Source organism: Microtus oregoni, unplaced genomic scaffold (assembly GCF_018167655.1).
Source record: "Microtus oregoni isolate MIOR12 unplaced genomic scaffold, Mior012 000012F_ref0000307, whole genome shotgun sequence".
Lineage (NCBI taxonomy): Eukaryota > Metazoa > Chordata > Mammalia > Rodentia > Cricetidae > Microtus > Microtus oregoni.
In genome coordinates, this window is record NW_024543071.1 from 50,708,514 (window position 1) to 50,733,883 (window position 25,370).

A 25,370-nucleotide genomic window follows, 5' to 3' on the forward strand; every position below is an offset into this window, starting at 1 on the left:
TGCTGTATTTGCTGAGGTTAAGGTGTGGTCCTAAAGAAGGAGGTGGGCTATGATTTGTGTCAAGTGACTAAAAGGAGCAGAAGAGGCATGGCTGCCACGTGGGAGGGAGGGCTCTCAGAGCCCGGGTGGGCAGCCCTTCCAAAATCATGAGACATAAACCTCTGGTGCCCTTCATGTCCTGCTGGGCAGACACCTGGCTTGGAGGCTTGCTTACCCCAGCAGAGGCCAGGTGTCATCCAAAGACCCTGCACGACTCTCGCCGGTCCCGGGGCTGGGGAGACCCTGCCACCCACTCTAGCTGCCCACCCACAGCCCCGCTCCGTCACGTTCCAGCCGCCTGACTCAGGACGCGCGGGGCGGGGAGCCGGGAGGCGGTGCCGGCGCCCGCTCGGCCCTGGAGGCGGCACCAGGAAGCACCCGCCCCGGCCGGAGCCGCCATGTAACCGGCGCCGCCCGGAGCCCCAGCCGCGCGGGCCCCAGAGACCCGCCCGCCATGGGAGACGAAGATGAGGACGAGGGCTGCGCCGTGGAGTTGCAGATCACCGAAGGTGGGTGCGGGATCCCGAAGCGGCTGCCCCGGACGGGTGGCTAGAGTCAGCGACCCGCTGAGCTTATTCGGCCCCCTGTGCCTGCAGCCAATCTGACTGGGCATGAGGAGAAGGTGAGCGTGGAGAACTTCGCGCTGCTCAAGGTGCTGGGCACGGGAGGTGAGGAACCGCGTTCACTGGGCCAGTGCCCCTGGCATGGTGCTTTGGGCCTTCTGCCCGCTCACCCGCCTGGGCCTGGGCCTGGGCCTGGCTTTGGGGAGGTCCCCCCACCCTTTCCCGGCACAGCTCCCCTTTCCCGCCCCGCCCTACCGTGCCAGGGTTCCATGCCCACTTGTAGGGCATCCACGTTGATATCACTTCTCTCTGCAAAGTCCTGTGCGTGCATGCCCCCCTGCCGCGATTTCCTCATCTCTTTGGGGGTTTGACTCCTTCCCAAGAGCTTTGTATAGCTTCTCCCCTTCTCCCCTTGAGAGCCCCACTCTTGTATTTTGCAAATCCCCCAGTCCGGGTTTGCACATCTCTCCGCTGTCTGGGAGCGCGCCTCTGCCTCCGGTGCCAGGCTTTTCATCCTTTCTCAGCTCTCTGATCATCCCAGGTTTGCACGTGCCCCGCCCCCTCCCCGCCCCGCAGGCCTTCTGGAGTTGCAAGCTCCCTAGGCTAGTTTGCACTGCACATTTCTTCTTAGGCTTAACTTAGCACCCTCCAGGGAGGTGCTCACCTTTTCCGTAGACGGCTCTGTCAGCCTTTTGCACCCTTGCACCCCTCTTCCCACCAGTCTGCACCGCCCTCACATTTACAGCCCACCTTCCATCCGCTTGCTTGCTGCTCCTACAGCCTATGGGAAGGTGTTCCTGGTGCGGAAGGCGGGTGGGCACGATGCGGGCAAGCTCTATGCCATGAAGGTGCTTCGCAAGGCGGCGTTGGTGCAGCGCGCCAAGACACAGGAGCATACCCGCACCGAACGCTCGGTGCTGGAGCTGGTGCGCCAGGCACCCTTCCTGGTTACACTGCACTACGCCTTCCAGACGGATGCCAAGCTGCACCTCATCCTGGGTGAGGGCCTGTCACATCCTGGCTTTGGAGGGGGATGGGAGTTAGGTTAGGCCACCTTATAGGGGAACATCTCAACCTCTCCTGTACCCCCAGACTATGTGAGCGGTGGAGAAATGTTCACTCACCTCTACCAGCGCCAGTACTTCAAGGAGGCTGAGGTGCGAGTGTACGGGGGTGAGATTGTGCTGGCCCTGGAACACCTGCACAAGGTAAGAGGGGGCCTGGCTTCTGGCTGCTCTCTGGGGACTGCCCTGCGCCTGATAAGGGGCTTCCTGTTTCAGGGATGGCCAGCACCTCCTGGTAGGGTCTCCTTCTGGAAGGGGCTTTCCTCTAAACAGGAACTCAGGTTTATCTTCACCAGACTTCCTCAAGTGGTGACCTCAGACCTCAGTCCCCAAGGCCTTTGAAATGGGGCTTTTTGTTCACCCCACTGCTCTTGGAGACCTTGGCCACAGGGCCTTTTCTCTTTATAACGTCAGTGGCCCCTTTCTATGCCTTTCCTATTTTTTATTTATTTATTGTATGTGTGATGTGTATAGGTGCATATGTGTCACAGCATGTGTGTGGGTCAGATTAATTCTTTCCTTCCACCTTACATGGGTTCTGGGGGTCAAACTTAGGTTGTCAAACTTTCCCCTGCAGGTATGTTCTCTGCTGAGTCTTCTTGTTTAATCCCCTCCCCCCAGCATCTCCCATTGCCCGAGCTGGCCTTGAACTCCCTATGTAGTCAAGGATGAACCTTGAACTTCTTCTTCTTCTTTTTTTTTTTAAAGATTTATTTATTATGTATATAGTATTCTGTCTGCATGTATGCCTGTAGGCCAGAAGAGGGTACCAGGTCTTATTGTGGATGGTTGTGGGCTACCATATGATTGCTGGGAATTGAACTCAGTACCTCTGGAAGAACAGTCAGTGCTCTTAACCTCTGAGCCAGCTCTCCAGCCCCTGACCTTGAACTTCTGATCCTGCCTCCTCTGTCTCACAAAAGCCCAGTTTTGTGTGTTCCCGGGGATCCAACTCAGGGCCTTCGCTAGGCAAGCCCTCCACTGACAGATCACACCCAGCCTTAGCCGGTTCTTCTTTTTTCTCTTTTGGTTGGTTTGGCTTTGTTTTAGACAGGGTCTCACTCTGTAGCCTAGCCCTCTGGCTAATTGCTGACCAGTCTAGGCTGACCTCCTGCCATTTCCCCTACGTTCTAGGATGACAGGTGTGAGCTTACAGGCCTGGGTCCAGTGGCTTTTCTAGTAGCGAACTCTGCCCTGGTTTAGGCCTGTCTTGGAGATTACCCTGCAGGCTAAAGATCTTCAAGATGCCTCTTTATCCCACATGGAACCCGCAGAGCTGTGGCTGTGTAGAGTGTCTATCAAGGCAACACTCAATGTCCCTTTTGCTCCTGCCAGCTGGGCATCATCTACCGTGACCTGAAGCTAGAGAATGTCCTGCTTGACTCAGAAGGTCACATCGTCCTCACAGACTTTGGGCTGAGCAAGGAGTTTCTGACAGAGGAGGTGAGAGGGTGGGGAGCTTGGTCCATGGTGCTGCCAGCCAGGCCTTTGTCCTGCTCCCTCCGGATCAGCACCCTGAGGGCTGCAGAGTGGACGGGTACAGAGGTTCCCACTGTTTCCTCGGGATCATCTAACGTTGAGAGCAAACTCTGCACTAAGCCTTTGGGGCATGGGAGAGGTTAAGGTATCCACATGGGTCCTCTCGGCTTCTCAGAAAGAGCGGACCTTCTCCTTCTGTGGCACAATCGAGTACATGGCCCCTGAAATCATCCGAAGCAAGGCTGGACATGGCAAGGTGGGTTATTCGGGTGACGGTGGCGGGGTAAATTGAGTGCACAGGGCCTTCATTCTGGCCCTGCCCCCATAGGCTGTGGACTGGTGGAGCCTGGGTATCCTGCTCTTCGAGCTGCTGACAGGGGCCTCGCCCTTCACACTGGAGGGAGAGAAGAACACTCAGGCCGAGGTGTCTCGGTATGTTGTACGGGTCATGGAGGGCAGCTGAGGACTATATGGCCTGCCTGGGCTGGGCTGGGAGGGGGCTTGCTGCCCCTGACACCCCCACCCATCCTCCCAGACGGATCTTGAAGTGCTCCCCTCCCTTCCCCCTCCGGATCGGGCCTGTGGCACAGGACCTGCTACAGAGGCTGCTGTGTAAAGACCCTAAGAAGAGGTTGGGCGCGGGTCCCCAGGGTGCGCAGGAAGTCAAGAGCCACCCCTTTTTCCAGGTGAGTTTTAACCTATGACTGCCTCTCATATCCTCCACCTCCGTAGGCTGGGCTGCAGCGTGGGTAGCATAAATGTATCCATGGTTGTCTGATGTTGCACACAATAAGAGGTCAAAGGGGCTGGAGAGATGGCTCAGAGGTTAAGAGCACTGGCTGCTCTTCCAGAGGTCCTGAGTTCAATTCCCAGCAACCACATGGTGGCTCACAACCATCTGTACTGAGATTTGGCGCCCTGCTCTGGCGTGCGGGCATACATCGAGGCAGAATGTTGTATACATAATAAATAAATAAATCTTTAAAAAAAAAGAAAAATAAGAGGTCAAAGGGCAGAATGTGGAGACCCTGCTGTTCTCAGGCCACTCTCACTGGGCAGCTCCCTGAGAATGCAGAAACTGGCATGGAGCCTTCACATTAGACCTCACTGCCTGGGTTCCCAGCTGTTGCCTTCTTCTGTTTACCTGTAGGCATCCTAGTTGGCATCTGTCTGATATGGCAGCAAGGGCATCCATTTGTGGGTACTCCTTGCCTCCCTGCTGGGATCCCAGCCAAGGAGGGGCCTCCTGGGTTGCTCTCAGACCAACATGGCCCTAGGCGGAGGTGTGGGCAAGAGTGGAGCCCAAGATGCAGATGAGCAGGGTCTCCTTCCTTCAGGGAATTTCTGAAACACCCCCAAACTCAGACTAGATGCTGGGAGAACTCTCACCTGTCATTCTGCAGAAGCCCCAAGGTCTTTGAGGCATGGCACTTGGAAGGGGTGTTCCTTTCCTTCTTCTCTTTCTTTGGAAAGCTCTTTGGAGGCTTCTGCGCACGCATGCACATACGCACGCACACACACACACACACACACACACACCTGACACCACACACACATGAACCCATACACACATAGATATGTGCACATACAGTGGGTGGGTGGGTGATGGCGAGAAAAAAGTTGTCTTTGAGAATCGAAGCTTTTTTTTTTTGTTCCTCCATTCTTAGTATGTGGCACCCAATCCCAGGGTTGCTTTGTGACTCTGCTGAAGCTCTTGCTATCTAGTCTGCTTCCCAGGCAAGAAGCAGGAGGAGGGAGGGCATCTGTCAGCTACTGGTGCCTTTCCTTCCAGGTACTTCCCTAGGCTCCACCTGACAGCATTTGATTGCAAGCTATTGGGCACAGCCAGCTAAAGGAAGTGTTTGTAAGATGGTACCTCTTGGTTGTGTTAAGATTATGGTGCCAAGAAAAGATAGGGAGGATGGATGCTGGGTAGAGATTAGTTAGCTCGGCTACATTAGTCTAGACCCACATAGAAGGGTAGGTGCTCACTCCCAGAAGTGGAAAATTCAAAGAAAAGTGTTTTTTATTCAGGAATATTTGTTTATTTATTTTTACTTGTCTGTGCACGATGTGTGTGCAGTGTCTGTGAGGGCAGAAGGCATCAAACTGCAGTTACAGAACCTTGTGAGCTACTTTGTGGGTGCTGGGGATTGAACCTGGGTCCTCTGGATGAGCAGCAGCCGAGTCATCTCTCCAGTCCTGCCTGTTTATGTTTGATGTCACTGCCACACAATTTCAGGGACCCAGAATGTGGCAAGTGAAAGCTCTCTAAGGGCAAAGGGGAGGCAGTGGGGCAGGGAGGAGCCTACTTCAAGGTCACAGCCTTGGGGAGCTGCCCAGCGAGGGTAGATGGAGGAAAGTGGGGTCTCCACACCTTGTCCTCTGACCTCTTGTTGTACACTGCATCAGCAACACATGGAACACACGGACTCCTTTGCTTCTCTCTACAATGTCAGAATTTACTGAGGGACAATAGATTCACAAGCTGCATCAGTGTGATTGGTCGGTGACTGTCAGGTAATCCAGTTCCTCTTGGTAGTCCTGGCGGTCCTGGAACTGGCACTGTGGACCAGGCTGGCCTCGAGCTCACAGAGATCCACCTACCTCTGTCTTCTGAGTGCTGGGATTAAAGGTGTGCGCCACCACCACCTAGCCTCCACAGGTTCTTTAATCTAATCTATTTTTTTTTAAATATGGAGCACTTCACGAATTTGCCTGTCATCCTTGCGCAGGGGCCATGCTAATCCTCTCTGTAGTGTTCCAGTTTTAGTAGATGTGCTGCCGAAGCGAGCACTCTTTTTCTAAAACTTGTTTTTGCCCTGGGTGTAGTGGTGAGTACAAGGCCAGCCTGGTCTACACAGCGAGTTCCAGGACAGTCAGGGCTGTGTAGAGAGACCTTGTCTCAGTAAACCAAAAGCCAGGACATGCATGTGGAGGCGAGAGGACAGTTTGTTGGCTGTCTCCTTCCACTGTGTGTCCCGGGGAGTGAGCTCAGGTTGTCAGGCTTGGTGGCAAGTGGCTTTACCATCTGGAGCCATTTCACCTCCCTTTCAGTCCCGTCCGGATCATATCAGCTCTCCAATCACTGGTCCACATGCTGCACGATATACAAGTATTCAGGATGTAGAAAGACTAAGAAAGGGTTAAGGAGGCTACTGCTGAGGTTGTCCTGATGGCACAGAGCAGATGCAGGGCCAGGCAACAGGCGGTTTCTGGGCCCAGTCTGAAGTAGGCTGAATGTCACTGCAGGAGAGGCTGCGAGGGAGCCTGTCCTCCGCTGGGACAGTTTTCCTGGATGAGGTTGTTGCTTATGACCCAGGGACTATTTAGCAGACCGGACACATTTTGGTCGTGGGATCTATCTTTCTTTTCGTAGTCCCAGGTGAGGGACTTCCTTTAAATGTGATATGTTCATGTGACTGATTTTTCTCATATCCCGCCAGGGTCTCAAACTCCCTATGTAGCTGAGGAGGACCTTGCATTTCGGATCCTCCTGCCTCCATCTCCCCAGTCCTAGGATAGGATTGGACCTAGGGCTTTGTGCAATCTAGGGAAGCACACTATGCCCTGAGCTGAGCTCCTGGATAGGCATATTTTCAGGTGTCCTTCTTTATCAGATACAAATATTTATCAGCTTGTGCCCCTGGCTGTGCTGGCAGACGGCAGATGTTTTCTTGTATTAACAAGATGTAAAGCCATTCTTTCTCTGCAGTTAGACTCAAAATGGAGTAACTCAGGTCAGCCGTTCAAGGCCCTCATCAGAGTGATTCAGCCATGTTCTCACCTCTTCCCCTGACCCTTCCTCCCCAGGGTCTGGATTGGGCTGCTTTGGCTGCCAGGAAGATCCCAGCCCCGTTCCGGCCCCAGATTCGCTCAGAGCTGGACGTGGGTAATTTTGCAGAGGAATTCACTCGGCTGGAGCCTGTCTACTCCCCTGCTGGCAGCCCTCCACCTGGGGACTCTAGGATCTTTCAGGTGAGTGGGAACTCACCAGACCCCGATGGAGGAGATGCAGGACACTACTGCCTGCTTCAGTCCTGCTGGCAAAGTCACTGCACGGTCCCTGGGTCATGCTGGGGACCCAGCTCCACACAGTTCCACTTCCTAGGGGATGCCTGAAGTTGTCAGTTAAGGGGCTGCCACAGCTGTGTCACATCTGCTCACCCTCCAAAATTTTTATCTGTCTGTCTTGTCCGTCCGTCCGCCTGTCCATCCATGTATTTATGTGCATAGGTTTTTTTTTTGTCTGTTTAAATGTTTATGCACCAGAGCATGCCTGGTGCCTAGGGAGGCCAGAAGAGGGTGTCATATCCCTTTGGATTGGGTTACAGACAATTGTGAGTTACCATGTAGGTGCTGAGAATCAAACATGCGTCCTCAGAAAGAGTCGTCAGTGTTCTTAGCTGCTGAGCCATCTCTCCCACCCCTGCTCCCCCTTTATATGCTGGGGATTAAACATAGGGCCTTACTTGTATTAACGCGCGCTCTGCCACAAAGCCTTATTTTGACATGGCATTGATGAGTTGCTCATGCTGTCCTTGAACTTTCTTACTGCTTCAGGCCCCTGAGTAGCTGAAATATAGGCCTGCACCTCCAGGCCTGGCTTTTCATTTCCTTTCCATTCCACCCTCTCCTTGTTATATAAAAAATTGCCTTAGGGCAGTGGTTTTCAACCTTCCTAATGCTGCAACCCTTTAATATCCTCATGTTGTGATGACCCCCAATGATAAAATTATCTTTGTTGCTACTTCATAACTGTAATTTTGCTACTGTTAGGAATCGTAATGTAAATATCTGATATTCCTGATGGTCTTAGGTAGCCTCTGTGAATGGGTCATTCCACCCCAAAGGGGTCATGACCCACAGGCTGAGAACCCTTGCTTAGGGCCTAAAGAGATTGCTCAATGTTTAAGAACACTGCTGTTCTTCCAGATGATAGGAGTTCAATCTCCAGTACCTACATGGTGGTTTACAACCATCTACAACTCCAGTTCTAGGGAATGTGACACCCTCTTCTGGCCTCTGAGGGCATTACATGCACGTGGTGCACAAACTTTCATGCAGGCAAACACCCACACTTACAGAATAAATAAATTAAAAAATAGTGCTTTTGCCAGGTGGTAGTGGTGCATGCCTTTAATCCCAGCCCTTGGGTGGCAGAAGCAGCAGATCTCTATGAGTTCGAGGCCAGCCTGGTCTACGGAGTGAGTTCCAGGATTGCTAAGGCTACACAGAGAAACCTTGTCTCGAAAGATACTGCTGAATTTAGTTAATTGTGTGTGACCGCAGGTGCAGCCCTTCTGTTCAATCCTGGGCCACTAGGCTGTGCTAGGTACTCTGCAGGTGGGGAACTTCATGTGATGAGAAAAGTGGGGTGTCACACACTAGGAGGATAGACAATGGCCCTTTGATTATAAAACAAGGTGAAATAAAATGTGTCCACGCAGGCTGTGCACACCCGGATGTAAGAGTTCCTAACTGCCCCTTTGTAGAGGTCTTCCCTGTGATGAGCTCAGTCCTGCGCACTGACTTGCACAGCAGCCCCCATGGGCGGCCGACCCTGATATTCATCCTTGCAGGGATACTCCTTTGTGGCCCCGTCCATCCTCTTCGACCACAACAATGCAGTGATGACAGATGTGCTGGAGGCACCTGGTGCTGGACATAGGCCTGGCAGGGCAGCAGTTGCCAGGAGTGCCATGATGCAGGTGGGCTGGGATGGCGATGGTATTGGCTTTGTTGGAGTCCTCTGGGTTGGGGAACTCTGGCCTGGTTCTACCCTTTGCTGGGGGTGTGACTTGGGTGGAGGCCATCGGCCATGACATGGCCACCCTACTCCGGAGTGAGAACCTGACCACCACCCGTTGCCTCCAGGACTCGCCCTTCTTCCAGCAGTATGAGCTGGACCTTCGGGAGCCTGCTTTGGGTCAGGGCAGCTTCTCTGTGTGTCGGCGATGTCGCCAGCGACAGAGCGGCCAGGAATTCGCTGTCAAGATCCTCAGCCGCAGGTGGGAGCTGGCTTTGAGCAGGGCTCACAGAGAGACCTGGGGATAAGGGCCCGGTAGGCCTCTGTAACCTCTCCTGCTTTGTCCCTAGGCTGGAGGAGAACACACAGCGTGAGGTGGCTGCCCTTAGCCTGTGCCAGTCACACCCTAATGTGGTGAATTTGCATGAGGTGCTTCATGACCAGGTGACTGACTTTTGTTAGGTGTGGCCTATGGAGTGGGAGATGGGAGCGAAGAGGGAGACCCAAGAAGTGGGATCTGAAGGGCGTAGGACCTGAGGACTGTGGGGAGGATGGAGGAGGAATGGGATATAAGGAGCACGCTCAGGAGGCGGAGCTTAGAGGACATGGAGTAAAATTGGATAAGGAGGTTCTGGAAACGTGTTCAGGAGTGGAATTTGAGGGCTCCGGAGATACGAGGTCGGCAGGTGGTGGTGGTGACCCGCTGCGCCTTCCACAGTTGCACACGTACCTGGTCCTGGAGTTGCTGCGAGGAGGGGAGCTACTGGAGCGCATCCGAAAGAAGCGGCTCTTCAGCGAATCGGAGGCCAGCCAGATCCTGCGCAGCCTGGTGTCAGCCGTGAGCTTTATGCACGAGGAGGCGGGCGTGGTGCATCGCGACCTCAAGCCAGAGGTGGGCGCGGGCCTGGGCGATTGGGCAGGAATGCCTGACACCTGCACCGGGCTGCCGCTGACTGTCGCTCACCTCCCTCCTGTAGAACATCTTGTATGCAGATGACACGCCAGAGGCTCCGGTAAAGATCATCGACTTTGGGTTCGCGCGACTGCGGCCTCAGAGCCCGGCGGGACCCATGCAGACGCCTTGCTTCACGCTGCAGTATGCAGCCCCAGAGCTGCTGGCACAGCAGGGCTACGATGAGTCGTGTGATCTTTGGAGCCTGGGTGTCATTTTGGTAAGATTCTTGGAGGTATCTGGGGTGACTAGGTGTGTTAGTGGCGGTAGCAGTGTCTTTGAGGCCAGCATGCGAAGCAGGGTCTCTGTGATACTGGGATTGAAGGCCCATCACTCTTGGGTCCCTATAGTGGCGAGGGCAGTGGTGCTGTAGGTGGGTTGAGGATGCGGCCTTCGTCTTGCATCCTGGACTCGTCTCACTCCTTCCTCTCCTCCTAGTACATGATGCTGTCAGGGCAGGTTCCCTTCCAAGGGTCCTCTGGCCAGGGCGGGCAGAGCCAGGCAGCTGAGATCATGTGCAAGATCCGTGAAGGGCGCTTCTCACTGGACGGAGAAGCCTGGCAGGGTGTGTCAGAGGAAGCCAAGGAGCTGGTCCGAGGTGCGGAGCTGGAGAGGGCTTGGGCGTGGTTGCGGGGGTGGGGTGGTATTTGTGTGAAGCAAGCGAATCCTTGATCAGGTCTTAGTTGAGGGGCAGGTGCGGAAACAGAGGGAGTCGTTCTTTCCAACATGTCCCTTCCTCGCCACCAGGGCTACTGACAGTGGACCCCGCCAAGCGACTGAAGCTGGAAGGGCTGCGAAGCAGTTCATGGCTTCAGGACGGCAGTGCGCGCTCTTCTCCTCCGCTTCGGACGCCCGATGTGCTGGAGTCCTCCGGGCCAGCAGTGCGCTCTGGGCTCAACGCCACTTTCATGGTAAGCGGTAAACCGCTGGTAGTCGGAGCCTAGTGCGTAGGGAGGGGGTCCTGACCTCTGGAGGCTGGGGGCCTGGGGGGCCTGTAAATCTGGGCACTATGGGATGCGCTCCAAGACTTCAAGATGAGGTTCAGCAAACCCAAACCGGGCCTGGTGGGGACACTCATCCTCGTCTTTCCCAGGCATTCAACCGAGGTAAGCGCGAGGGCTTCTTTCTGAAAAGTGTGGAGAATGCGCCTCTGGCCAAGAGACGCAAGCAGAAGCTTCGGAGCGCAGCTGCCTCTCGCCGAGTCTCCCCAGTGCCTGCCTCCTCCGGTCGCCTACCAGCCCCTGCCACCAAGGGGACACCCCGCCGAGCCAACGGCCCCTTGTCACCCTCCTAGCTCCCACCATTGTGTCCCCCTTCCCCCTAGGAGCTGTGATGGGGAGCCCGATGCTGCCACCAAACTTGTGCCAGCGGTTCCCACTCTGATTCCCAGGACTTGTCCTCCCCTCCCCACCCTGTCCCAGACAGAGCAGAAGTATTTTTATAAGCAGAGATTTTTTAAAAAAAATGTCTTACTAGATAAGAGTTAGGGACACAGGGAAGCAAGTGTTGTGAGCAGAGTGGGGTTTGCCCCCATCCCCCCTCCCAGGGCCTACTGCACTAAGGAAGGGCATCCTATCCTATTCTTAAGCACGTAGTTGCCATGGGGAAGAAATCAGAAGCCCTCCCTCTTGTGCTCCCCTGGGGCCTTGCTCCTGGGAGGGGATATCTGTCAATATGATGTCACTTTATGGACCATGTGCAATTATGTCCACCAAAGACCTGTGTTGGGAACAGGAGAGAGACCCTGGGAGACCTCTAGAGCGTTTCTGAGATTCATCACTCATATGTCACCGGCTTCTCCCCCAGTGGGGCTAAGGAAGGAGGCAGGTGCTCCCCTACAAGGGGATCCCCTTTCTCACTCACCTATTCCCCATGGGCACAGATGCTTCTGGCTGCCAGTGGAGCCTTGGAGGTCTGGGCTGGGCATCCACAGTCACCGCCTCAGCCCCTCTAGGCTGTGCCTTTGACTTTAAAATAAAACTCCATCCAGTGCTGCGTGTGGTACCTGTGGTCTGTGTTCATGGTGGGAATGTCTGGAGCTGGGGTGAGGGACAGGTAGAACTTTGAGAGGGTGTCGAAAGGTCTCCTTCATCCTTTGTCACTTAGCTATGTGTGTGGTGTGCACCTGTGTGTGTGTTTGTGTGTGGACCCTAAGGTCCATGTAGGCGGCCTCTCCTTGATTGCTCTCCATCTTTTAATATTAATTAATGTTTATTTATTTATTGCTCTTGGATTTTCGAGACAGGGTTTCTCTGTAGCTTTGGAGCCTGTCCTGGAACTTGCTCTGTAGACCAGGCTGGCCTCGAACTCACAGAGATCCGCCTGCCTCTGTTTCCTGAATGCTGGCATGTACCACGTTGGTCAACCTCCATCTTTATTTTTTGAGACAGTGTTGCTCACTGAACCTGAGATTGATCTACTGGGTGGGTGAGGCAGGTTAGTCATCAACTTTCAGGACCCACCTGTCTCTTTCCTCTGTAAGGCTGAGGATGCAGGCACCCATGACATGCCTGGATTTTTTATTTTTTTTTTTTGAGACAGGGTTTCTCTGCAGCCTTGGAGCCTGTCCTGGAACTTGCTCTGTAGACCAGGCTGGCCTCGAACTCACGGAGATCCACCTGCCTCTGCCTCCATGAGTGCTGGGATTAAAGGCATGCGCCAACACTGTCTGGCTATGCCTGGCTTTTTGTATGGGTTCTGGGGCTCCCAACTCATGTCCCCTCTCCGCCTGTACTAGATGTACTTTACAGACTGATTTACCTCCCCAGGCCCATCCTTTTGTTTCCTCTGTGTGTGTGTGTGTGTGCCTGTTTATGTCACTGAGGGTGTGCGTGTGTTCAGGTGCACTTGTACATTTGTGCAGAGACCCAAGGTTGATGCTGAGAGTCTTCCTCAGTTACCCTCCATCTCACTCACTGAATTGCAGATAGGGCTGGTCTGGCCAGCCAGCTAGCTCCAGAGATCCCTACTTAGCTGGGGGGCGGGGCAGGGCACCAAGCCCATTCACATTTATGTGGATCCTGGAGACTGTCATCTTTCACTCCTACCCTCCACTCATGTCTTTAGCTTCTTGAGACCCGGTAGTCCAGGCTGTTCTGGAACTCACTATGTAGTTGAGAGAATAGTTTGGACCTGGTACTCTTTACCCTCGTGTTTCTACCTCCTGAGTGTGTGCACCGCCACGATCTAACCTGGTGCTTTGTGCACGCCAGGAAAAAACTCAACCAGCTCCTGTACTTAAAAAAAGTCTCTTATTTATTTTTTCCTTCATTTTTATTTATGTGTATTGTATGGGTATCTTGCCTTTCTGTATGTCTGTGCACCACGTGCATGTATTCCCATCTGAAGTCAGCCGAGAGTGCCAGATCCCCCTGGAACTGGAATTATTAGTTGTGAGCCACCATTTGGATGCTAAGAATCAAACATTGGGAAGAGCAACTGGTACTCTTCACCTCAGAGCTATCTCTCCAGCCCTGCTCCTGAGCTTTTTACATAATCCAAACTCATCTTGGGTGTGTGTCTGGGCAGCTCTGGACAGGTTTGTGACTGGCAGATAGCTTTGCTCACTTAAGCAAAATATAAGCCCACTTTAGGTTCTTGAAACTACAGACCTCAACTTCTGGCCAGGCCTGATGTGGGTGAAAGCAGCCTTCTGGACCACATTTCCAATGTTTCCTCCTTATTCAGCTTCTGTTGGTATTTGGGCCTGGAGACCTCTTTAAGGCAAGATGACCTCTGGCCTGTCTGAAACAATCAAGTGATATGTTCTTTTTTTTGGGGGGGGGGTGAGAGTTTTTCTGTGTAGCCTTGATTGTCCTGGAACTTGCTCTGTTGACCAGGCTAGCCTCGAACTCATAGAGATCTGTCTGCCTCTGCCTCCGGTGTGCTGGGATTAAAGGCAGATGACACAAGTACCTGGCCAGGTGACAGGTATGTAGGAAGCCTGGCGCTGTGCTCTACTGGATGCCATCAAGTCATGTGGCTACGCTGAGCTCATCTTTGTAGTCAAGAATGCCATTGCTGTGGATCACAGACTTCCCCTTCCAAGCGGGGAGAGGTGACTTAGTGGGCTTTTCTAATGACAGGTGGGGTCCCTGGAGTTACCAATGTCAGGCAAAGCAGAGCAGGCCTTGGAGGCAGGGCTGCTGATGTGGGGGGTTGGTATGCTCAGTGGGGAGCCCCGACAAGGATCCTGGGAGGAGCTCTATCTGGGAGCAACTCTGACTGCTGTGCTGTTGCTTATTGACCGTGTGACGTGAGCAAGCCTCCCAGTAGCCCAGGCTTCCCTGTTCAACTGAAAGAGTTGCTTGAGAATCAACAGGTGTTGGGATGTGAACACTCAGCCACTAAGTGTTCGCTCAATTCTTCTAGTGTGCAGGGCTCTTCCTGAGCACTGAGAGTGGGAATCTCACTTAAGATGGGAAAATGGAGCTGGGCATTGGTGGTGCACACCTTTAATCCCAACACTCGAGAGGCAGAGGCCCACAGATCTCTCTGAGTTCAAGACTAGCTTGGTCTACATAGTGAGTTCCAGGACAGTCAGGGCTATAAGAACAGATCCGGTCTCAAGAGAAAAAAATAAGATAGGAAAATGGGGGCTGGGGACACAGTTGGTGGAGTGCTTTGTAGTATGCATGAAGACCTAGGTTCCATGCCCAGCACGACATAAACCACATGTGGCGGCACACACCTGGTCCTTCAACACGCAGGAGTGAAGTCAAGTAGGGTCAGGAGTTCAAGGTCATCCTTGGTCATCCTTGGGTACACAGCAAGTTCAAGGTGATCCTGGGCTTTGAAAACTAACAAATAAACGAGGGAACGGACACATTTCATTAGCCATTCACTATCACAGAGCATTGCAGTAAAAAGAGATTCTGAAGGAGGGAAGGAGAGATGGCTCAGTGGTTAAGAGTGCTGATTGCTCTATCAGAAGACCTGGGTTCGATTCCCACATGATGGCTAACAATTGTCTGTAACCCCAGTAGTTCTAGGGGATCCGACACACTGTTCTGGCCTCTGTGGGCTCCAGGCATGTACATGGTGTACAGACATCCATCCAGGCAAAACACCCACCCACTTAAAAAAATAAAAATAAGTAAGTCTAAAAATGTTTGCAGGGCTGGTGAGATGGTTTAGTTGGCAAGGGCGGTTGCTAGGCCCAGCAATGTGGGTTCCATCCCTGGGACCAGCTCACTCAAGTTGTCCTCTGGTCTTAAGTGTGTGCCATGGTATGTTTGTGTGTGCACATGAATTCTTGAGTAGTTCCAAATTACTCAAACAAATAATCAGAAAGTAAAACTTCATATTAATTGAATATTGCTTGAAGGAAAAAAATCAGAAAATACAGGGAGAAGAAAGTGAAGAGTCATTTGGCATGACTCTCCACAGATACTCTGAGCATGCACACGCACGCATACACACACACACACACACACGCACGCACGCACAGACACAAAGTGTTTTTTTTTAAATATTTATTTATTCATTCATTCATTATGTATACAATAATCTGTCTGCATGTATGTCTGCAGGCCAGAAGAGGGCACCAGACCTCATTACAGATGGTTGTGAGCCACCATGTGGTTGCCGGGAATTGAACTCAGGACCTTTGGAAGAGCAGGCAATGCTCTTAACCACTGAGCCATCTCTCCAGCCCACACAAAGTGTTTTTGAGATAGGGTCTCTCCATGTAGTCCTGGCTGTCCTAGAATTGGCTATGTAAGAGAAGGCTGGCCTCGAACTCAGATCTGCCTCTGCCTCCAGAGTGCTGGGATTAAATGAATGTACCACAACACCCGACTGGCTTCCTTTCTCTCATTCTTCCTCCCTCTGTCCCTCTTTCCCTTCCTCTCTCTTCCTCTCTCTTCCCCTCTCTCTTTCTTTCCTTTTTTAGATTTTTCTCAATATTTTGAAGCAGACACTGCCACACTTTCCCTTTGTTTTTGCGGAAAGGTCATCTGTAGCCCAGGCTGGCCTGTAGCTCCATGTGCAGCCCAGGATGACTGTGAATTCCTGAGTCTCTGCTTCTTCCTCCTCCTAATCACTGCATATACAGTTGTGTGCGGTGCTGGGACTGGAAAACAGGGCTTCCTCCATACGTACTGGGCATGTGCTTACCCACTGAGCCACATCCACAGCTCCCCCATTTTCTCTATGGATATGAATTTTAATTGGAATGCCATCAGTATGCAACTAGATCCTCATAGCACGCCTCAAACTCAGAGGCTGGTGGTGACCATTTCCATTCCCAGTTACATTTTGTAATTATTTTGTGGAGCCACAGGCATTCCTTCCCACAATTTATTTGGATTTTTTCTATTTTCGGCTGCCAGACCACTTCAGTTTTCTGCTGTCCTGAGCCATGCTGCACAGAGTGCCTGTCCGGCGTGCAAACTGTCTGAGTTTGATCCCCAGCCCTGCATGAACTGGGTGTGGTGGTGCAACCCTGTAATTCCAGCACTGGGAAGGGGGAGGCGGGCACCCGGAGTGTTAAGGCTGTCCTTTGAACACAGTGCACTCGAGCCTATATGAGACCCTCTCTCCCCTCCACTCTCCTCAAAAAAAACGAAGAGAAGAAAAGAATAGAGACTCTGTCGCCAAAAGCATTCTCTGCCCTCATTGGACCGCACTCCAGAAACTGCTGGCTGCAGCCAGAACCTTGACTCTTCCCTTCTAGAGTGTGGCAGGCAGGGTGTGTGGGGGCCATGAGCCAGGCAGGAGGCTCCACAGGTGATTCCCTCCTCTGCTGGATGTGCTGGGGTGAGCATGCTTCAGGGATGGGTGATGGCCCCAGGGGCATCAGCAGGTGTCCAGGCTGTGGGCCGGCACTGAGTACTGTAGGAGGGTATGTACCTGGTCCTGCAGAGATGCTCAAACTCCAGCCTGGCCTCTCCCACTCCTGTTTTTTACTTCTCACTTGGTTTTAAAAGCCTCAATGGAAGTGAAGACAGACACACCGCAGGTATAAGGCTGGGTTCTAAAGGTAATTTTGGTAGAGACTTCCTCCCAAGAAGGAAGAAAAAAAATTCTAAATTCAGGGAGATCAAGTGACAGACTCAGTTCAGGTCCCCAAGGCTGTGGATCTTATTTTCTATTATTATTATTGTTGCTGTTGTTGTTGTTTTGAGACAGGGTTTCTCTGTGTAATAGCCTTGGTTTCCTGGAACTCTCTCTCTTTTTTTAAAATATTTATTTATTATGTATAATTTATTTATTTATTATGTATACAATATTCTGTCTGTATGCCTGAAGGCCAGAAGAGGGCACCAAACCTCTTTACAGATGGTTGTGAGCCACCATGTGGTTGCTGGGAATTGAACTCAGGACCTTTGGAAGAGCAGGCAATGCTTTTAACCACTGAGCCATCTCTCCAGCCCCCCTGGAACTCTCTTTGTAGACCAGGCTGGCCTCGAACTCACAGAGCTCCACCTGCTTTTGCCTCCTGAGTGCTGGGAATAAAGGCTTGAGCCACGATGCCCAGTTTATTGTTTTGTTTTTGAGACAAACTCTCACTTCGTAGCTTTGGCTGTCCTGGAACTCACTTTGTAGACCAGGCTGTTCTCGAGCTCACAGAGATCCACCTGCCTCTGCCTCTGGAGTACGGGGATTAAAACTGTACACCTCTGTTGTGTGACAGGACTTTTCCTGGAGAAATGACTAAAACAGCTGCATAAACAAAGCCTACCCCAGCACGGGTGAGAGCTCACAGAGCAGGGACTCTGGAGCACACAGCACAGCCTGCAGGCAGCTGAGCAGGTTGGAGATGTCTGTTCCCCAAGTCTCAGCCATCTAAACCTTTACCAGGCAGCTTGGCTGGTTTCTGCCTCTTTAGGGCAGCTGATCTGGTCTCACTGCTCTTCTGAGAGGGACTCTCAGCTGTTATTGCTTCTTCTGGCAGCATAGTCCTTATGAATCTGGTTGGTTTCAGGAACTTCCTGAAGCTATTTTGAGTTCCTTACCTTCCTGTCTAAGGAGCTTCTGGCCAGGATGGAATGCTTCAGTATTGGAGGAAACATTAACACAATAGCCCACATGCTTGGCCCAGTATGGTGAGATGTTTACTCACACTGTGAACATCAGGTTTGTGTCGGTGTTAACTAACTAAAATCAACCTTGTTTCAGTTGGTGGAGCCCGCAACTAGCTGGCTGGAATTGGCCCTAGAGAGTCCAGGGAGCCAGGAAGACGGATAGAGAGACCCACAGAGAGGAGGAGGGAGATACTTTGAATGTGGAAGGCATTTTTTGGTTTGGGATGGCGGAAGAGAGTCCTTCTTTCTAGGTTGCCGGCTAAGGAGGAAGGTCAGCTGGTTGCTTCTAGTCCTCTCTGACCTAGCAGGTTTTCACCCCCATATCTGACTTCCAAGTCTTTTTGGTAAATAGAATGATAGAGACTTAGTTTTTCAGGGTCCGAGGAAAAGCTGAAGAAAGACCCTAGACTCAAACAGTATGTAAGAACAAAGAAAATTTAATATTTCATCATGCAGGGATCCACACCTGTACAAACTGGCAACGACCCTGAGGGGCATGCAGGCTCCTAAGCACAGCTAAAGGGAGTTGCAGGGACAATTACATCAGGATACTTTTTTTTTAAATTTATTTATTTATTTATTATGTATACAATATTCTGTCTGTACGTATGTCTGCAGGCCAGAAGAGGGCACCAGACCTCATTCCAGATGGTTGTGAACCACCATGTGGTTGCCGGGAATTGAACTCAGGACCTTTGGAAGAGCAGGCAATGCTCTTAACCACTGAGCCATCTCTCCAGCCCACATCAGGATACTTTTAATTGACTGAGGTTTAGTCTTATCATTTTTAGATACGCTTGCACAAGCTTGGGCAAGTCTGGAGGTGACTCAGAAGGGGGCTGCTGGATTTGTCCTTGAGACACTGTGAGGCTGACTTAGGCCTGGTGTTTGTTCTCTCCCTCAGCCCTGAATGTGAGGACATTGAGGATAATAGCCCTTTGTTGCGAGAGACACCTGTTTTGCCCTTCTCAGAGAGCTGCAACTTAAATTCAGTTATGAAAAGTGGGAGAGTTTAAGCCCTACAGTTTAAAGCTAAGGCAGCAGAGCTGGGGCCACCTGGTAGGAAGTCCCTGCAGGCCGTGGCCTGAGTGGGAAGTGTACTGACTATGGGGCCATAGAGCCAGAGATCGGAATTAAAACATCAATAGATTCATGTGCAGTTGCTAAGCTGACAGAAAAAAAACATCACTTGGCATCCAGCACGGGCACTGTCACACAAAGGGAGAATTCATGCAAAGTAGGCTGCCGCCACTTGCAGGGACTCCCGAAAGCAGGCTCTCATCTAGAAATCATGAGAGGGGCTTGGGCCCACCACTGACTGTGCTATTGCTGCAGACAAATTGAGACATCAGCAGATTCGGTGAGACACCTGGGAAGTCTTAAGGGGAGAGTTAAATGATATTAAAAAGAAAAATCTTTCCCATGTTAAGAATGAGAAATGTCACAATTCAGGGAGTTAGTGCTCTGTATAGTGTTACTATGGACGGCTTGAAAATGGAAAAATGAACAAGGGGATTGGCATGATGCCAATGGTAATTACTATCATTTTGGTAATTCACATTTGATCCTTTAAAAAGGTTTGATAACTGTAGCAAGTATAAAAATCTGACTGACTAGAAGATATCTCTACTGTGTCTTTGCATGATGCAAATGAAGACGGGTGGCCCAAAGATATTAGAAAAGCAACCTTAGGTTATGGAGAGTTTGAACCCTATAGAAATATTAGACGAGGAGATCTGAGAAGAGGCTGTTTCGTATGGCGTGCATTTACCCTGTGTGAAGCAGATAATAAACTCATGGGCAACTCAGAACCGCATTATCCCCAAGATTGGAAAGATTTGGCATCAGCAACGTTGGAGGCTGACCTCAGTTACAATGGCAAATATGTTGGAAAGAGGAAGCTAGGGCCATAGAAGAATGAAACAGGGCTAGAGGTGTTAATATTTCCCAAGATCAGCTGCTAGGTGAAGGCAGCTTGAATTTGATGACCATACCTTGGTGCTCGTTTGTTTAGCAGCCTTAAATGCTTGGAACAAAGGACTGGAGAGGGGACTTGGAGGTAAGGGCACTGGCTACTCTTCCAAAAGTCCTCAGTTCAATTCCCAGCAACCACAGGGTAGCTCACAACCGTCTCTAATGAGATCTCGTTCTCCGTTCTGGCCTACAGGCACATATCCAGAGAGAGCACTGTATATATAATAAATAAATAAATCTTTAAAAAATGCTTGAGACAAGGTTGAAGAATCAGGAAAGAGGTCTGAGTCACTTATTAAAATTATAGAAGGCCCAAAAGAAGCCTTCACCGATTTTCTGCAAAGATTGACCTCAGCTGTATATAGAATACTATCAGGCCCAGAAATCCGACAAATATTAATTGAATCTTTGGCTGGCTTTTGAAAACGCTAAAGATTAGCACCACTATATTAATGGATTAAAAATACGGCTGATATTGGATCTCATAATTATGATTCAATTTTAATAGGAGAAGTAATCTCTAAAGGTTCTGAGACAATGTCTTCGCTGTGGCAAACAAACTCGTTTCCAAAGAGATTGTAGGCAAGCGTTCCTAGAAACAATGTTTTCTGTAGAGAGAATTCAAAAAGGTTCCAGCCTTCTGGAGCATGCAGAAAGCATGGCAAAGCTGACGATGGACGAATGAATGTAAATTAACAAGGGAAAAAGAAACAGTTTTTTTCATATCACAACATAAAGCATATTACAGGCATACCACACAATCCTACAGAATAAGCAGTTATCTCTAATCTAACTAATCGAGCCGAAATAGGAAGGGGTAGCAAAGACCTCCAGAGTAGATTACGTGGTACTTTGTTAACTTTAAAGCTTTTAAATGTGAATGAACAAAATAACAACAACTGAGAAACATTGGATTGTGGGAAAAAAAAAACCCTGCTGAATTAAACCAGCCTATATATTTTAAGGATGTCATAACTTCAGAATGGAAGTCAGGAAATGTTGCATTGGGGAAGAGGTTATGCCTTTGTTTGCACAGGAAATAAAATGCCATGGATTGCTTCAAAATCAATAAAGATTAGATTTGAACAGAAGAGACCTCTTGATTAAGGAGAGGTGATAGTTCATCAAATAGCTTGGTCATCCAGTCCAAACTGAGTTATAAGACTAACAAATGCCTTTCATTTGATAGGTATGAAAATAATAATAATAATAATAACAATAATAATAATAATAATAATAAATTTTTGAATGATAATTTACCAAAGGCACAATTGCCTTATTGGCTTGAAAGGAAAAATGGGGTTTCTTAAACCGCATGTCTTAATTCCATATTAGAATGTTAAGCTGTAGATTGTCATGTGACCCACACCATCTTGCACATCAGTTTTTGAATTTTCTTTTCAAATTAAAAGGATATTTTTGTTGTCTGGTATTAAAAATCCAGTTAAGAGATTTAAAGTGTTTTAAGCAAATTCAAAGGGTTACTAAAAAGACAGGCTAAAATTCAAAATGATGGTCCCTTGTGATCTAAAATATACCTTAAACTTGAATTTATGTATATGTAAAGAGAAAGGGAAAATAGGTATATTTACCCACATATACCAAAGTACATTTAATTTCAAAATTTCAAAAACATTTTTTGAAATTAAAAGACAAGAGTGCGACCGACTGCTCCAGGCGCCATGGAGGAGTACGCTCGCGAACCTTGCCCATGGCGGATTGTGGATGATTGCGGTGGAGCCTTCACTATGGGTGTCATTGGTGGTGGAGTCTTCCAGGCTATCAAGGGCTTTCGCAATGCCCCTGTTGGAATACGACACGGCTTCAGAGGTAGTGTCAATGCTGTGAGGATTCGAGCACCCCAGATTGGAGGTAGCTTTGCAGTGTGGGGAGGCCTGTTTTCCACCATTGACTGTGGCCTTGTACGGCTGCGGGGCAAGGAAGACCCCTGGAACTCCATCACCAGTGGAGCGTTGACTGGAGCAGTGCTGGCTGCACGCAGTGGTCCTCTGGCTATGGTGGGCTCTGCGATGATGGGGGGCATCCTGTTGGCCCTCATCGAGGGTGTTGGTATCCTTCTCACTCGCAATACCGCCCAGCAGTTTCGCAATGCACCCCCATTCTTGGAGGACCCCAACCAGCTAACCCCTAAAGAAGGAGCTCCGGCCCCAGGTTATCCCAACTACCAGCAGTACCACTGAGGAAGCCACCGCCTGCCCCTGCCACCATGGGAGCTACTCCTCAGTTCCTTCCCGGATGATCTACCTCCAAGGGAGGACTGGCTCCTATATATCCCTGAAACCCTCCAGAGAGGGCCTCTACTCTACTCTCTTGTTCTGTGGTAGGGGTGGGGGAACCCCAGCATTCTTGTCCCATGGGTCCCCTTTTTATGTCTCTCAGGGCATCCCAGTCTCATACATGTAACAGTCTCTCATCCCAGATCCTCCATGTGGCACCCTGATGAATGTTTAAAGCCAGTTTTGAAATGTCAAAAAAAAAAAAAGAAAGAAATTAAAAGACAATATTTTTTTCTATTGCCAAAAAACATTTTCCTTAAAAAAGATATAACCTACATAAAAAGGAGGTTAGGGTTGGGGCAGGATTTTGTTTTTGTCTTTCCAGGAGAATAAAAGCATCCAACTAAGGAATTCAGAGACCACTGGACAAATGAGACATCTGAAGAAAGGAGAATCATTCAGAGAAAATGCCCCAAGAAAGAGAGTAAGCTGGCCTCATGGTGTAGCACACCTCTTATGGGGTAGACTTTCATACGTCTTCCCAAATGCTCGTTTTTGATGCTCTCTACAAACATAAAAGGCAAATGGTCTTTCTGTGGTCCCAATTCAGTTAAAAATCAAAGCTGGCTGGGTGGTGGTGGTTCACGCCTTTAATCCCAGCACGCGGGAGACAGAGGCAGGCGGATCTCTTTGAGTTCAACGCCAGCCTGATCTTCAAGAGCTAGTTCCAGGAGAGACTCCAAAAGCTGTAGAGAAACCCTGCCTCAAAATAAAACAAAATGTAACAACCCAAAACAAACAAATAAACAACCCCCCCAAATCCCTCAAAACCAAAAAACAAGTAAACAAACAAACAAACAAAAAAAAATCAAAGCTGGCTTAGGAGTCGGAGTGCGACTCTCTGCTTCTCTAAACCCAAGCATCTTTATTAAAGAAAAATCCAAAATCTCTGTCTTATATCAGAAGAGCCACCTGGTATGGGACAGAAGAAAATTAAAATTAAGGGACTATTCTGTTGCCACTAATCTTATATTCCTTTGGTTTTATTTTGACTCTTTAAATTTTTTCTTTTTTTAAAAAATGATTTACTTATTTTTATTCTATGTGCATTGGTGTTTTGCCTGCATGTATGTCTGTGTGAGGGTGCCAGGTTTCCTGAAACTGGAGTTACAGACAGTGGTGAGCTGCAGTGAGTGCTGGGGATTGAACCCAGGTCCTGTGGAAGAGTAGTCAGTGCTCTTAACTGCTCAGCTATTTCTCCAGCCCCTAAATTTTTCATATATATATATATATATAATATAATATACATAATCCCATAGATTTTATTATATAATATTCAGACATGAAGTTTACATATTATCTTAAAATCTATAAGATTATATATTTTCTTATATATTATATATAACAGTTTATAAGAATATACATATTCTTATCTGTTTTATATATATAAATAATCATATATACATATATAAATTTTCTGTCTGGGGTTTAGTAGTCATACAGAATACTAACTAATTCTAGGAATAAGCTTCATCTAGCTTCTTGTACATGTGTTTGGGTTTAAGTCTGAAGCAGGTAATTAGGAACTAAGTTCATGTACCCTGGATGTATGTAATAGATTGTGGCCCTCTAACCTCTTGGAGATCTACATATAAAATGTTTAAGTTTTCCACAGTGAACTATGACCTTTGAAGTTTCCAAAAAAATGATGGGGCCCTGCAATAACAAATCTACCTTTGATGTGAGAGATTCCCCTCTATATGCTATGAATATATTTTATTATCATTGGCTAATAAGGAAGCTGTTTTGGACCTATGGCAGAGTAGAATAGAGCTAGGTGGAAATACTAAACTAAATGCTAGGAGAAAGAAGGCGGAGCCAGAGAGATGCCATGGAAGACAGACACTACCGAAGGAGACAGACGCTGGAACCTTACTGGTAAACCACAAGTCTTGTGGCAATACACAAAATAATAGGAATGGATTAATTTAAGATATAAGAGCTAGCTAGCTAAAAATACGCTAGAGTCATTAGCCAAGCAGTGTTGCAATTAATATAGTTTCTGTGTGATTATTTTGGCTCTGGGTGGCTGAAAAATGAACAAACAACCTTCACCGACAGATTGGCGCCCAATGTGGGGTAACTACATCCACATAAAACCTGAAAGAACTTAAAAAAAATTCTAGACAAACAAACAAAAAAAAACCAACCCAGAGTTTAGCACAGCTTCTTGGTAGCCAATTTTCCCCAGCCCCCCGAATGGGCTGTGTTTGCTGGCAGTGAGCAGGGGCATTGGGCTCTTTTTATAGTGGTCTTCCTGATTTAACATTAATAGCAAAAAAATGTATGATTTCTTTAAAAAATGGTGTCTTCTCAGAACTCAAGAACAATGGCAATGGGTTTTTGATCCTACTGTATGTACTGGCTTTGGGGGAGCGTAGGCAGTTTGGATGCTCACCTTACTAGACCTGGATGGAGTTGGGTGGTCCTTGGACTTCCCACAGGTCAGGGAACCCTGATTGCTCTTCAAGCTGATGAGGGAGGGGGACTTGATCGGGGGAGGGGGAGGGAAATGGGAGGCGGTGGCTGGGAGGAGGCAGAAATCTTTAATAAATAAACAAATTTAAAAAAATGGTGTCTTCTTGGTTCATGCTAGTTGCATGAACAGCTCTGGCTCTTTTAGGAGCCCAAGCACTTAAATGGGGTCTATGAGCAGTGTGTTACAAATTGCTTAATGGTGATATAGACCCACTGTGACCTGGAACTGGGGTGGTGTACATGGCTCTCAGAGGCAGTAAACATACTCTGCCATGTTAAACTGGGTGGAGTAAGGAGGTAGGACTGCGGAGTTGGTTCTAGCCATGCCTGCTTGTTGTAGGAGACCGCTCATTTGTTTCCTGGCTGCTCAGACTCCTGAAATAACCACACAGAAACTGTACTAATTAAATCACTGCTTAGCCTATTAGCTCTAGCTTCTTATTGGCTAACTCTTACATCTTAAACTAGCCCATCTCCATTAATCTGTGTATTGCCACGTGGCTGTGGCTTATTGGGTAAAGTTCCCAGCGTCTGTCTTGAGTGGGGCTCCATAGCTTCTCCTGACTCTGCCTTCTTTCTCCTAGCATGCAGTTTAGTTTTTCCTACCTTCCTATATTCTGCCCTGTGCAAGCCTAAGACAGTTTCTTTATTAACCAATGGTATTCACAGCATACAGAGGGGAATCCCACGTTACCCACTTAGCATTAAAAAAGAAAAAGGGTGTTCCTGTTCAAAAAAATAATTACAG

The 25,370-nt window shown here is 49.3% G+C and overlaps 2 protein-coding genes and 1 non-coding gene across 4 annotated transcripts; 2 read left to right on the plus strand and 1 right to left on the minus strand.

Moving 5' to 3' along the window:
* Window positions 1-347: 347 nt before the first annotated feature.
* On the plus strand, window positions 348-11,839 carry Rps6ka4 (ribosomal protein S6 kinase A4). Of its 2 annotated transcripts, none has more exons than XM_041661791.1 (17): window positions 348-548; window positions 636-707; window positions 1,383-1,601; window positions 1,695-1,810; window positions 3,002-3,109; window positions 3,321-3,401; window positions 3,474-3,577; window positions 3,681-3,831; window positions 6,959-7,123; window positions 8,728-8,856; window positions 9,023-9,156; window positions 9,245-9,338; window positions 9,613-9,786; window positions 9,872-10,066; window positions 10,285-10,444; window positions 10,594-10,757; window positions 10,940-11,839. In XM_041661791.1, the coding sequence occupies exons 1-17, from the start codon at window positions 494-496 to the stop codon at window positions 11,138-11,140; spliced, it is 2,322 nt and encodes a 773-aa protein (XP_041517725.1). In that variant the 5' UTR covers window positions 348-493; the 3' UTR covers window positions 11,141-11,839. The 2 variants fall into 2 exon arrangements, with proteins under 2 accessions (XP_041517725.1, XP_041517726.1); XM_041661792.1 differs by having other exon boundaries at window positions 440-548; window positions 636-661.
* On the minus strand, window positions 5,836-5,942 carry LOC121454816. Its single transcript, XR_005975337.1, has one exon. It is a non-coding gene; the product is annotated as a U6 spliceosomal RNA (small nuclear RNA).
* A 9,674-nt stretch (window positions 11,840-21,513) lies between the features above and the next one.
* Window positions 21,514-22,118, plus strand: LOC121454576 (mitochondrial import inner membrane translocase subunit Tim17-B-like). The gene has a single exon (XM_041661984.1). The coding sequence runs from the start codon at window positions 21,530-21,532 to the stop codon at window positions 22,046-22,048; it is 519 nt and encodes a 172-aa protein (XP_041517918.1). The 5' UTR covers window positions 21,514-21,529; the 3' UTR covers window positions 22,049-22,118.
* The last annotated feature ends 3,252 nt before the right edge of the window (window positions 22,119-25,370 follow it).

Bases quoted from the DNA above. Each gene is read 5' to 3' on its own strand.
- Rps6ka4 (XM_041661791.1), top strand. From the start codon at position 494: ATGGGAGACGAAGATGAGGACGAGGGCTGCGCCGTGGAGTTGCAGATC. The intron at 3,110-3,320 runs GTGAGAGGGTGG...TCGGCTTCTCAG, and splicing joins AGGAGTTTCTGACAGAGGAG to AAAGAGCGGACCTTCTCCTT. The intron at 10,445-10,593 runs GTGCGGAGCTGG...CCTCGCCACCAG, and splicing joins AGCCAAGGAGCTGGTCCGAG to GGCTACTGACAGTGGACCCC.
- LOC121454576 (XM_041661984.1), top strand. From the start codon at position 21,530: ATGGAGGAGTACGCTCGCGAACCTTGCCCATGGCGGATTGTGGATGAT.